At 39.3% G+C, this 14,553-nt stretch overlaps 1 protein-coding gene across 2 annotated transcripts in view; it reads right to left on the bottom strand.

The window, feature by feature from the left end:
• Nucleotides 1-9,716: 9,716 nt before the first annotated feature.
• The window catches only part of LOC124148568 (probable caffeine synthase 4), a 35,435-nt gene continuing 30,598 nt past the window's right edge, over nt 9,717-14,553 (bottom strand). For both annotated transcript variants that reach the window (XM_046519715.2, XM_048391329.1), the window contains exons 5-9: nt 14,209-14,341; nt 13,913-14,043; nt 13,641-13,777; nt 12,104-12,281; nt 9,717-11,770 (exon numbers count right to left, since the gene is read on the bottom strand). In XM_046519715.2, the coding sequence (XP_046375671.2) occupies nt 11,547-11,770; nt 12,104-12,281; nt 13,641-13,777; nt 13,913-14,043; nt 14,209-14,341 (803 nt within the window). In that variant the 3' untranslated portion in view covers nt 9,717-11,546. The remainder of the gene's footprint in view (nt 11,771-12,103; nt 12,282-13,640; nt 13,778-13,912; nt 14,044-14,208; nt 14,342-14,553) is intronic.

The raw sequence follows: 14,553 nt of genomic DNA, 5'->3' as shown, positions 1-14,553 counted from the left end.
AATCCAGTTGTGATTACTGTACTGCAGGGCCCCGTTCCACAAAGCCATCTTAGCGCTGAGGTGATCGTAGCTCCTGGCTTACGATAGTCGTAGCGCTAAGATCGCTTTGTGGAACGGCGCCCTGGCCCTATTCACAAAGCTATCGTAGAGCTACGACAGTCGTAAGTCTATGTTAAAGTATAGGAGTTACGATCGTCTTAGCGTTACGATCGCTTTGTGGAACGGGGCACTAGGACGTTGATTAATGTTGAGGTAGTGTGACCCAGAGAGATGTTTCCGTGTGGCTCGTGTTGACTACACTGACTGATGATGGATGAAAAAACATACACCTTTATGGATAATAACTTATGGTTCATTGCATTTATTTATTATCCATACAGTTGTATGTTTTCTCTTTTCCTTACCAACTTCTAGGATGCCTATCAAGTATTTGGATGAAAAATGGTCCCCGCTGGGGACGGGTCGTCGACATGTGTCGCGTTATGTTTATCTGAACGGCTTTTGACAAATCGGTAAAGATATTCCCGTGCTTCTGCCAATAGACTGCCGAATTCGTCGGTCATAACGTTTGATCCAAGTTGAAGTAACTGTTTATTATTTGTAGGTACGGAAGCCTTTTAGGGCCATTTTCTTTCTTTTTTTACGATACTATCTTGAAATTTCAAGATACTAAGTTGAACTTTCAAGATACTATCTTGAAGTTTCAAGATACTAAGTTGTAATTTCAAGATACTAAGTTGAAATTTCAAGATACTATCTTGATACTATCCTAAAAGGCTTCCGTAGGATCTTGACATTTCAAGATTATTCACTTCAAACGTATTTTTACATCTTAGGATGTTAACTTTTTATCTTGAAATTTCAACTCAATATCTTGAAATTTCAACTTCTGTATCTTGAAATTTCAACTTAATATCTTGAAATTTCAACTTAGTTTCTTGAAATTTGAAATTAGTTTCTTGAAATTTCAACTTAGTATCTTGAAATTTAAAGATAGTATCGAACCAAATGGCCCTAAAAGGCTTCCGTATGTAGGTGATCACCTTACTGTCTTTTTCTGATAGGCTATGAGGCGTTTCTGATGTTTGAGTGAGTTAGAAGTTAGGTCGGCAGTATTTCATCCAAATCGTGACTAACCTCAGTTGCACACAAATATATAAAAACCTGTAAACGATGGACAGTATAATAACTATATTTTTACCGAGTTTATTTTAGACTAGTATATAGCAGTGAAACGTTTTATCTATTGTTTGACAGTAATATATAGAAAACTGGGCTATAGATAACCTTACTTGGGACCCTAAACAAATATATTACGATGAAAACAGTGATAGATCTAAAACGTCTTTGAATGACATGGTCTTGCGACACCCTTTCGGGACAATGCTTTTGCATTACTTCAACCCCAGCGAAGGCACAGCCAACTAACACTCTCAGTTAATAATTATATACTACCAATATACACAATAAGTAACTTTGTACATCACAATTTATCTTATATTAAGGGAAGGGAATATTATTATCTTATCTTATATTTAAATTTATTTTTCTCATATTTATTTGTATTAAATGAGTGCTTTTCATTCTGTATTAGTAAAACGAACCCTAACAGACGATGCCTGTACATATTTGAGATGGAAAAATCCCCAGTCAAGCAGGACAAGCTTGATCGTGATTCTCTCACCACAAGGGTTAACTAAGTGAGATAGGCGCATGCAACATTGCTAAATGGGGCTACTTTTGGTACGGGAATTGCAGCAGCCGTCTTCAACGAGGCAAGACATACAAACATAACATTTGTACTATCTGACATACTTATCAAACGTACCGTGTGCCGCCAAATTATTTCATTGTTACATCCAGTGTTAGAATAGTGTATTTAAGTAATATATTCCTAGGTTTATGTGCTATGCTAAGTATTTGTGACATTTTGTCACGCCACAGCCGTGGAGGGAAAATCTTGCACCCTCGACTAAATATTGATTGAAAGATGCCTTCTTCTAATTTTTCAGAATAAACTGCTTTCAACCTTCAACACCCCCTCAGTCCACCTTAATCAGCATCGTTGGCCAGGACCCGCGATGGTTGATTCACTGCAGACTCAAGTATGTGAAGTAAAGGCGATCTTCATGTATGTCGTGATTGTCTTATTTATTATTTAGATGAAGTGAGTTGGGTTTTACACCGCGTTTGACATGTTAGTTATATCCCCGCGTGTTCCAACTGGGAGCAAAGAGTGAGTGAGAGAGTGACTTGGGATTAACGCCTTTTTTAACAGTATTCAAATTATATCACGGCGTGTCAGCTTCATGTGGGAGGAAAGCCCGAAGTGATGCAGGTCTCAAACGTCTACCACTTCGGTGAAACCCACGAGCACGGGTATGGTGCTGACAAACATAGAAACATTATCGGGGCGAAACGGGATTCGAACCCACAATTTAAGGCTTCTGGCGTGCCAAAGGAACGTAACTCTGCCCAGCCGCGTCATACCAAAAGACGTTAAAAGATGGTACTTGTTGTTACCCTGTCTGGCGCACGGCCTTAAGGGGCTAAAACAAGGACTGGTCGGCCCGGAGTCAGTATAATGTGTCTGAGTGGGGTATTCATGTTAAACTGCGGCATGGTATCTCAGTGAGCTAGCACTAGAAATCGGCATCAGTCCGGACTAGTACAAGCAGCCACACAAACACGCACACGTACATGCACGTCGCTATATAAGTGCAGTAATCTTGGACGCGACGTTCAACCCCATTTCACCTAACCTCACCTCGACACACACAAGCAAAGGTAATGAATAAGGAAGGAATACGCAGGGATCTAGCTTTTACTTCTATACAATCATACATTTGTAACATCAAAATTCGACACAACAGTATTTGAATGTATCAGCGGATCCTGGCGCGGCTGTTCACCGTGTGTCAGAAACAGAGGTGGAAGTCTTTTCTATAACAACTGTAAATCCTGACGTGACAAATGGTGGGATGGGAGTAAAATGATGGTGAAAGTGGATGAAGCGGCTGTAAAAGTTGGCTTCGGATGCCGTAGGTGGTATTCTAACATAAATCGTGAACATGTCTAGTCGATGCTGAGTGTCAATCAGAGGCAATTCACACTATCACGTCTCTCATTGCAATAGTAGCACTTTAAAACACACTATATTAACACATGGCAATGGGCCAATAGGGTGACGGGTGTCTCGGTCGTCACCGACTACAAACATAGACCCCAGGATTCCCTACATGTGGGTTGTACGAGGCAGCAGGGTAGATTGGGTGGTCAGTCTCGGTGACGTCGTTCATGTGTGTTATTGTACTTCGACATTGCTCATAATATCAATCATCAGTTTGTCTGATCCAGATTCGATTATCTACAGACCGCCATCACATAGATGGAATATTGAAATTGTCGTGAATCAACACACACACACGCACACACACTCACACACACAAACACACTCACACACATACACACAAACACACACATACGTAACAATGCCAATACAATAGAACCAGTCTTGATTATCTCACGAAACAGATTCCAAAATAGCTGTGGAAATAGTATGAGTGGACCAGTAAACATCAGTTATGAACACATAATGTAAAAGTCACGAACAAAGCATATAACGGACCGAAGACCAACCACCTAGGAAAGTGCTTCACGTCAAATGTAGATACATAAACCCAGGATGTTGACTGATTGTGATCCAAACATCTTTTTAAAAAAAATAGGAATTGAAACAGAAGAATGTCTCGCCAAACGTTGGTAAATATCATGGGAAAGTCCTCATGCCATCTTATTCCTGAAATCTCAGTGTAAGTCCAATGGATAGAAGCGTCTACTTGGGACACGCAAGTCGGTGGTTCGAGTGAGTGAGTGACTTAAACTTTAACGTCGCATAGGCATTATTTCAACAGTATGGTGCCGAGAACAAGTCACAACTGAGTCATGAATATTAAGTTATACTTATAAACACATTTGTCACATATTTCGGCAGTAAATTTTAACGTCGCAGCGAGTTGGCTTAAACCACTGATTGATGATATATTTACTTTAACCTCTTGGACAGGGCCTTCAATAATCCCTGTTGATAAAGCATCACACCAAATTTAATAACAAGCAATTAGTTAAACACATACATGTTTAAAATTTATGATACAGACCAATTTCTTTAAAATAGCTAAAGATGATATGCCCGCTTACATGGGGAAAAACATCTATTAGATTTACTGTTTGATGATGTGAATCCCTTGCAATTGCAAAGTCCACCCAGTCAAGCAAAATATGCTTAACAGTGAACCTTTTACCACAAGGGATACTCTTAGGTTCGTCCTCATATGTTTTAAGCAGATATTTGAGTGGACCGACTGTGGAAAATATCACATCGTCGCCAAATGACCTCATGTCTTGACTGTCATCCCAAGTTGGTATGACCGATTGTTGGTTTAAGTTCATGAACTCTTTTGATTCCTACCTGGGTGTCCCACCTTTCTTGCACAAATATAACTCTGGATGGTTGGTTTGAAATGACTGTGAGGATAAGGAGTGGAGAAAAACGGTTTGTCAAGAGCAGCTTTAGCTGCATTATCGGCTTTTGAGTTACCTGTTATGCCAACATGACTTGGCAACCAGCAACAGACGATGTCACATTCTCAGTAGAAAGTGTCGAGGAGACACTTTCAAGTACCCGAAAGCAAACCAAGGAATCTGAAAAGACGATGATAGTTTTAGATTGATTTTGTTGTTTAATATAGGTCAAATCTGTTAAGATAGCTTCGGCCTCAGCAGCAAAGATTAAACTATTATCTGGGATTCTTGAGGAAACAGTTTTGGATCCAATGACAGTGGCACTGGAAACTTTGCAAACTTGGAACCGCCTGTGAAAATGGATCTATGACAAGAGTACTTTGTTCGTAGCTGGTTGTATTCCTGTTGATGTAACAAAGGATTTGTTTCGGACCGTTTTAGCTTGGTGAGAGTGAGGTCTAACTGCCAGGGAGGAAAAGTCAGAAGTCAGCATGTGGATAAGTTATTAAGATCCATTTTAGCTGCAGTGATATGTGGTTGAATTATAATTTCAAATGGAGTACCAGGTTTGATAAGTTTTGAAAAAGGTTCTCATAAAGAGGGTTAAACACAATGATATGCTGGGTTTGACTGATCTGAACTTTAGTCCCACCTGAGAGAGACTTCTGGCACGCTGCCTTTACACATTTGATGTGTGGTAATAATGTCAGATGACGGTCAAATGTGAGGCCAAGGAATTTGGTCTTCCCTACTACCATCATTGGAATACCATCTAAAAATATTTCTGGATCCTTGTGTGGTTTGTATTTACTACAAAAGTGAATGCAGTTTGTTTTGGATTAAGAAAACCTTAAGTCATTTTCGTTGGCCTATTATTGAATTTTGTTAAGACATAGCTGTAATTGTCTAGTTATTGTATGCATATTCTTACCTTGACAGGAATTGTTGAAATCATCCAAAAAAGGTGAAGCTAAATAATATGACAGATAGACGCCCTGGTCTTGATCAAAATGATCAGATAGGGTATAGTCAACTCGTACTTGAAATTGTCTGTTGTATAAAAACTGATAGACATGAAGTGAGGTAATCTGCCCCTAAATCCAAATACATGCACATCTTTTAAAATACCATGTTTCCAAGTTGTATCAAATTTTCCAAATTCAAATTCTTTATTCAGTACTATACAGGCCACAGGCCTTTTGTACAAAATGTATGACAGATATTTATGGCAACAGTCACAATGATAAACTACGTGTGTAATACAGATATTTAGCGATACTAATAATGAGCTTTGTGTTAGTAGTAGATACAAGTATATAAAACTTGAAGTCATTTGGGTGTAACTTATATTTTGAAAGGCACACTATCGAGAAAGGCCAAATTGACAAAGTTTGCAAAATCTTTCTTTACAAGGGTTATTAAATATTTTACTAGTTTCTATTTCCAGCCAGTGTGCACTGCATTTAAACCTTGACATACATGAACGGAATTTACTCATGGTTACACGGTACAAATATTCTTCACACTTCAAAATTAATTTAAAATGAGAATAGAAAGACATTTAAGAGCTATTACATAAACGTTTGTACCATATTTGTTGGAAATTGTCTGTCAAATGTTGCAATTGTAGTAAATAACTGCTGTATCGTGTGCCTTCTCTGGGTCGAACAAGAGTCGTACAGTGTGTTGTTTGTTGACAATGAAAGTTTTAATAAATTGATTCTAGAGGTCAATGGTACTTCTGCGTTTTCGGAAACCTCATTGGATGCTACTTAAGAGGTTATTGGTCTCCAAGTACAAGACTAATCAGTTGTTGACCATGTCCTTCATTGCTTTACAAACATACCTATATTGGATGGTAGTTGGATGGATCAGTATGATCCCTACCAGGCTTTGGTATAGGTGTGACAATGGCATTATGCCATGAAGGAGGGGAATTTCCGGGTTGTCCATATTTCATCAAACATATACTCAACAACAAAAGTTCCTGTGACACCAATATCTTAGTGTATCTTTTAAACAAGTAATGTTTGGTTTTCAATATTGTAGTACATGTATGGAATCAAGTCACAAAAAACGCAACTGCTACAGAAAAGCATGCATTCTATGCAAAAGTTGACGTTTATGCAAGTCCCATGCATTTCACCACCCAAGAATGGGTATAAAAACAAGTGCGTTAACGGGATTCCATATGCATTGTTTAGCATCGTGCTGAAAACAACCACTCAGAAAAACAACAAAATTACGCAATTATTCAACATTACGAAATGCCACGCCTGTCCGAAAATAAGCGTATGCGAGCCATTGGTATGCTTGAAGCAGGATCGAGTCAACGTGATGTTGCAAGACAACTTAACATCCACAGAAACACCATTTGGTGTTTATGGCAACGTTGCAGTAATGACTTGACGAATGCAGTCAGAGACCTTCCTCGGAGTGGCAGGCCATGCGTAACCAATAATCGACAAGACAACTGGATTCGAACAACACACCTACGAAATCGATTCCAGTCAGCAACAGGGACTGCAAGAAGCATCCCTGGCCTTTGACGAATATCTTCACGAACCGTACATCGCTGCCTCAGATGTGCAGGTATTGTCGCCAGAAGACCCGCCAGACTTCCCATTTTGACAGGAAACCACCGTCAAGCACTTCTACAGTGGTGCAGACAGGGTCTACGCTGGACGGCCATGCAATGGGGACAAGTTCTAATCACTGACGAGTCTCGTTTTCACCTCAGCCACAGCGATGGACGGACTCGAGTGTACTGAGTGAAATGTCGTCAATCATTGTGTCATGCATGGAAGAAGATCGGTTCGGGGGTGGAAGCGTTATGGTATCGGGTGGGATTACAGCAAGACAGAGGACCCGTTAGATAGTGGTAGAGGGAAATCTCAATGGACAGCGCTACAGCGACGAGATTATCGGCCCTGTTGTTCTACCGTTTTTGCGTCGTCATGGCCCATGCATTACCTTTCAACATGACAACGCACGGCCTCATATTGCTCGACTTGTTCACGATTCTCTTCAACAAAACAACGTGAATGTCATCCCCTGGCCGGCTCGATCCCATGATCTCTCACCTATCGAGCACATGTGGGATGAGATGGATCGGCGCCTTCGACGTCAACCACATGTTCCACAGACACTCCAGGAACTTCGAAACATGCTCAAGCAGATATGGACAGATATCCTACAGGACTTTGTGCGACGCCTGGTCTATTCCATGAGACGAAGATGTGTTGCTCGCATCGCAAACAGAGATGGACACACACGCTATTGATTTGTAAATTGACATTTTGGCATGTTCAAGTTTTTTTTATGAAATCACGCATTTTCTGAAGGCGGTATGGAAAATTAAACCATATGAACACTTACAGGAGTCTTTTATCTGTTGCAAACCGAAATTGTTTCAGATTTGGTAAAAAAACATAACTTTGCATTAAATCTTATTCAATGTCACAGGAACTTTTGTTGTTCAGTACATTAAGCAGCATCTCCAAATAGAATCGGACAAGTGTTCCAAGAGCTGATAACGAATGTTTCAGTTACAAGTGACCTTTTACTTTTCCTGTTGTTTTTGGTATCTCTGATACTGAGGGTTATGGATAGATGTTGAGGAATGGTTTGCCAAAGTTTCATCAAGTTTGTTTGCAATTTCAGGTTTAGTTTTTAATAGTTTGTTACCGTCTTTGAGATGGTAAACTCAAGATTTACCTTTACCCTTAATCTTTTCAATCACATACCAAACTTTGGACATCGATTGGCGGACGTTTGTTTTGTTTAAAAAGTACGTCTAGCCTTGGTGCTTGTGATTTTAACATTATTCAGGTTGTGGACAGTAGTCAGTTTGTAGAGTATTTATGACTAATTTTCGTCTCCAGTATCTCCAAGACTGGACAGTTTTTACTTTTGGTTTGGGAGGTGTCACAGTGGAAGGTGGCACAGCTGTTTTTTTTAGTGAAGCATTTGGAAGTGGGCTGAAAAGACTTAGCCCATGCCAGATCTGCCTGGCAGTTAATAGAGGCCAATAGAAAAAGTAGGACAGAAGGCTGTAGCATAATAAGAACCAGTAGAAGTGGTTGCAGTAAGACGTCTTCTTAGCTTCTTGGAAGGAGCTATTTTGCTCACCTCTGTCAGGATTTGTGACTCGCCTTGAATTGCCACCATGGGCAGGATTTAGAAGATGTCATAAGGTTTGTACAGCAGTTTGCACACTTTACCTCATTCCCACAGTCACTGGCGGTAACAAACAGCAGAGGCATGTACACACAGTGCCATTTAGAATGAGACTCAACGCCAAAAAGTACGAGAATATGAACTTTACTCAGAAAGTGTTATCTAAAATATAATATTTGTTACATTTGGCCAATTTCTAAATGGCAGTGTGTGTTCATAGCTTTCGGCCATGGGAGCTGTGCCAATTTACACATGTCAGAGGGGTACACAAAGTACGTGATTTAGACTACCAGTTGTCGGACTTCTCTTTTGGTGGAAATCTCGGTGGCTGAGTGTGTTAGATCACTGGCTTTGTGTGCTGGCGATTGGGTGTCTCACTCTGGCAGTGTAACAAACAGCAGTGGCATATACACACACTGCTATTTAGAATGAGACTCAACCCAAACAAGTACGAAAATCTGTACTTTACTCAGAAAGTGTTATCCCAAATACGTGAAATACGTAAAACGTGAAATTAACGCGAGCGTGAATTAAATGCGAAAAATGCGAGTGGTCTTTGCTCGCATAATTAAACATCGCATTTATATCAACAATCAGACATTTTGGATAGCAGAAATACCAACTTAGACATACGCTGAAAACAAACAACTATGTATTCCACATCAAAGTTTATTGAGCAGCACTTGTAACAAGTACATAAACAATGTTATTCAAACACTAATTACATCCTGTGAATTGATACTGCTGGGGTGAAGACAAGCGTTCTACTCACTCATGTCATCACTTATCACACCTGCAAGTCCAGACAGACGCCACCCAACACGGAGTCTTTGCTCTTTGCGACTGCATCAAAGTTTTAGTATTGTTTTAGCTGAAGTACTCTACTCAGCGCTAATAAGCGGTGCTATTTGGTGTGTGATTGGATTAATGTAAGGTTGGATTAAAGGTGAGGATTCTCCTGTAAACCTGACAGAGGACGTTTTGTTTAGATATAAATCCACTGATGCTTGAGAGGAGGGGGTGTCGCATTCATATTGAGTCGCATCTTTGGCTAGGGGCCAGCGGTCGCATTCTTTTGGAGACGCATTAATTTCACGTTTTACAGTATAACATTTGTTACAGCAGAGGCATGGCGGGACTAGGACCCATGTCCAAACTCTTGGCAGGTGTAGCACTGGATTGGATTGGAAAATACACCTCCACTCCAATATTACAATAACCAGCTTTGATAGTTCTACCACCCGTCAAGGTAAAGGTCGAAGTGGTCTGTTGGACTAAGGAACACTATTGCCGACTCTAGCGCCCTCTATCACCAAATCCCCTTCCTTTGCCAACACAGGGACGCAACCCACGGCAAACAGGATGGTAGTTGATTCAACAGTACATCTTTGAGATGCTTTAATTTAATCTTGGAACTTTAGTTGTACATTCGAGTAAACAAAGACAGTTGTTTCTGATCGGAGCTTCACATGGACACGATATTTGAAATATCGAATTTACTCTAAACAGATGAACACTTTAAATTTCTACATGAATGCCTTAGTCCCTATCTGAAATATCAATATCTCTGTTGCCATAGTTAAAAGAGTCTATAACACAGAAAACCATGTGCTGCTTCTGAATTCTAGGTCCATCCTGTTCAAATAATTACAGTTTCTGTTTCAAACAGTGCACTTATTACAATGTCTGAGGCTGATGCCCTAGTCGTGGAGCATAGTCCTTTCAAGGCGCAGGAGTTGGTGATGGTTAACATTTGCGGTAAGGTGTGTATATGGCGTTTTCGTCAGTCAAACATAACATGAAACTATATTTCAAATGATCCAAGCAATAGCATGTATGACTTTGTTATCTGTACTGTGTTAAATGATCCACATAATGGCATATCACCTCGAAGCAATCCATAACCAACATAGCCATTTACATCAACTTAAAACACGTTTGGCCTGTACCAGGTCTCAAGTAGTTTCAGCGAACTCCACATTGTCCTATTTTGGAAACTAAGTTACACTATGTTAAATGGATTACATTTAAATCGAGAAAATATTTATTTGCTGTTGACATTCGATCGTAATTGGAGGGGAATGATCGTAAAATATTATTCCCTGCCTTACTGAAACTTACTTTCAAACATGTCACAGAGATTGACCTTCACAATATTGTCATTTGACAAGAAGGTGAAATTGATGCTTCCTCAAATGAAAAGAGAGAACTAAGGATATTTGATACAATTTCTTTTAAACAAATAACCCAACAGCTATTGATCAAATAGATATCCCAACAGTCATCGAACTTCAAATGGTCATCTTTCATTTTTCTAGAATTTATCAATAAACCATCACGGTTCTAAGAGAATTGAGACAAAAAGTATTACAAAAAGAGACAGATATCATAAAATGCTATTTATTCAAATATCGTTTTTCTAAATATGGTGCAAGGACATAAACCAATGTAATCAGTGAAATGGCCAACTATAGATAGTATATAGGGATTGAGACTGAGAGAATACTGTGGTCAAACCAAGAGTGACTTGCGTTGGAGAGAAATGACTCCACAGTTTTTATGAAGAGCCACACACTATTACAGTAACATTCAAACTGTTAGAATCTAAAATATTAACTATAAACGTGTGCAATCACTGACTACAAGTACACACAACTGCTATATTTTTTTCAAAGGAAAGTAAAGCATTAAGTAACTTGTGTATTTACTTCCTACACAACACACAACCTCTATACTGTTTAAATAAGAGTAATGTATTCATTCACAATGACCTTATAAGTTAACGTGCTACACTTACATCTCTAAACTGTTAAGATGTATTCAGATACAGGAACCTTGTCTAATCATTTCTTTGTAATGACGATATAGGCTATGATATTATTCCAGCCACAGTTGGACATGTCCTGCTGTTTCAAATGCTCCAACAGTCTGTCATAGAACGTGTTGACTACGTGCCGCCTGGACTTTCGAGATCTGCTGGATAGAGCCTGCAGGAAAATATGTTCTGTCCAGGATCGGATTGTACAAACAAATCTTGCAACTGATGTCTCTATGTCTTCTTTCCCACCTGCAAACCAAGCAGATGTTCAGTGTAATGGAAGTTGAAATTATTCGTGCTCCTTCACTTTGAGTGAGTGAGGGTAAACTCGTATGTCATACCACGGCCTATCAGTTTAATAAAGGAGTAAGTCCAACAGGGGCACAAGTCGGGGATGGCCACAAGCACGAGTATTGTAATACCGAAACCAAGGATCATAATGGGGGTAAATGCTATCCGATCTTGAGCAATTGCGTGAAGTTATTGCTGTTTAACACTATACACAGCTCTAAAGGAATATCAATTTGAATGTATACAGGAATCATTTTCTAACTATACAAAATGAAAATGCGGAAAAGTCACCATTTTCTTCCTTGGTGTTTTCCATTGGTTTCATGCTATAGGGTTCGTGGTGGGATAACTCCAGGGACTTGATACGTAGACCTGCCTTGACAACTGGAGAGGCCTCGTCACAAAACGGTGCTCTCAGTTCCTCCTCACTTCTGTAGTAACCGGAGTAGTTGGCTGCTTCATACTCACACTGTTTGTAAGTTAAGGAAAACCATCAATGCCTTGTATGTATTATGCAGTAATATTGATGACACAAAGACCTTACAATAACTATGTAAATGAAATGACACACACCATCACCTTCTGTGGTAACCAGAGTAGCAGGCAGCCTCGAAGTCATGATCATACTGTATGTTAGTGAAGGAAAACCATCTATGCCTTGTAAGTAGTATAGATGATGGGGCTTCTGGACCACCCCATCTATACTACTTTGTATGTGTTATGCAGTAATACCGGTGACACACATACCGTACAATAACTGTATGAATGAAATGACACACACTGCATATCATTATCTTCTGTAGTAACAGCGGTAGTTGGCTGCGTCGTACTCACACTGAATGTAAGATAAAAGGTAAAAGAATACGAACCTGAACAACCTCCGAAACAAAGACATTTATGAATGACAGCATCTGATCATGCTATCACAAACAGGATGGCAGGACAATAGTGCAAGATTGAGATGGCCATATCATAAGTTTTACCCGAAGTAGTAAAGGGAGGAAAGTTAATTTTAACAAACTTCTTAAAGTCTGTCCCTGCGGTAAAGCTGTATGTGAGTCCGTTGGTTCTATAATGTAGGACTAAACCTTTCAATTGGTCACTAAGGCATGTAAGTCAGTATCTAGTCAACATCTGAAGTTGAGTGAGTGTGTTTGGTTTTACTTTGCTTTAAACAATATTCCAGAAATATCACAGTGGGAGACACCAGTAATGGGCTTCACACATTGAACCAATGTGGGGAATAGAACCTTGGTCTTAGGTGTGGAAAGCAAACACTTTAACCACAAGACTACTCCACTGCCTCTGCTCAGGTTGAATGTATTCCAGGATATGAAGGTATTCCTAGATATGAAGGTATGAATTTTTGTCAGTTGATTTTCCTTTTAATAATTAAGGAATGACACGACTTAGATCCTGTTCTTATGAATTTACCTGCCCTATAGCTACATTGTATGTTCAGATCAACAAACATGATTTCTTGGACAGAAGTGTATATGACTGTATTGACAATGCATGAGCTTCTCTATATTTAACACAAGTGATGGTATCTTCGGTGATCATCTTCCTAATTAAAGACTTACAAATACTCCTTTCATATCATGAGAGTGTAGCAATTTTGCCTTAATATCAGAAAAAATAGTATCAGTGTCAGTATCATGTGGAATCTGTCCTACACACACCTCTGTGATGAGACTCGTTTTCGAGAACAGTCGCCAAACTAATTAAAGAAAATCAAATACTCCCTCAGATGATTAGAGTGCAGCAATTTCGCCAGAATGTTATAAATATGGGCGTCATTATAAAATGCAATCTGCCCAACACACACCTCTGTGATGAGATCCGTATCACGGAACAGTCGCCAAACTGACGTCATAGCTGCCCACATGTTCTGTAAATGGACTCTGCTTTGACCATATTTTCTTTCTCTATCTTCTGCAGGAACTATCAGCATCATACTTCCTCCTGAGGGGAAATGTATTGTCTTAGCTATGAATATGACTGAAATACAAGGTGGTGGAAATTTAAGCTAACTAAATTGTAATGTTACGATAATTTTGGATTTGACAGCTTTTGCCTAGTTATCTTAAACTACCTTACCATGTTTGATTTCATTGGCTCTTTTGAGGAGAAATTGTTGCCATTCATCAAAGGCCTGAGTCACAACAGCATTGACTTCATCTTGTGTTCCATCAGGGAACGTTAATAGGGAATCTTTATATGACACAGAACTGAAACACATATGTTATATTATCCCACAAAGGATACGTTGTGTCAATGACATTGAGCATTTGAGTCAAAACAACATACAGTACTTTGATATCATTAAACGGAATCAACTGTAAATCATCGTTTAAAATATCAGTTCAACCCGAAAATGAACCACATGGACTCACTTGGACAGATAGTGAGCAGACCAGAAACAGAGAAGAAGATGGAAGGTGTTGTCAGGGACACACTGCTCATGGAAGCTTGTGGGACACATTGACATGTAGACCTTCGGATGATTTATAGACACCTTGCCGTTACCTGCATGAAAGGGAATTAAAACATTGTATCATTGCTTGATGTAATAGTTATGTTTTTAAAACTTCAAAACATTAATAATTGGGAGAGAAAATTTATGGCTGTCATGACCTGATGAGGGAGTAAGTATATACTCCGAAACGTTGTCTATATTGCTTTTGCGTAATGTCATACTCATAGCTATAAAGAAAACATGAATGGTGATATTCATTGTA

Source organism: Haliotis rufescens, unplaced genomic scaffold, assembly GCF_023055435.1.
Source record: "Haliotis rufescens isolate VD_foot unplaced genomic scaffold, xgHalRufe1.0.p SCAF_9, whole genome shotgun sequence".
Taxonomy (NCBI): domain Eukaryota; kingdom Metazoa; phylum Mollusca; class Gastropoda; order Lepetellida; family Haliotidae; genus Haliotis; species Haliotis rufescens.
Note: the sequence above shows the minus strand (reverse complement) of the source record. Positions and strands in the feature narration are given on the sequence as shown.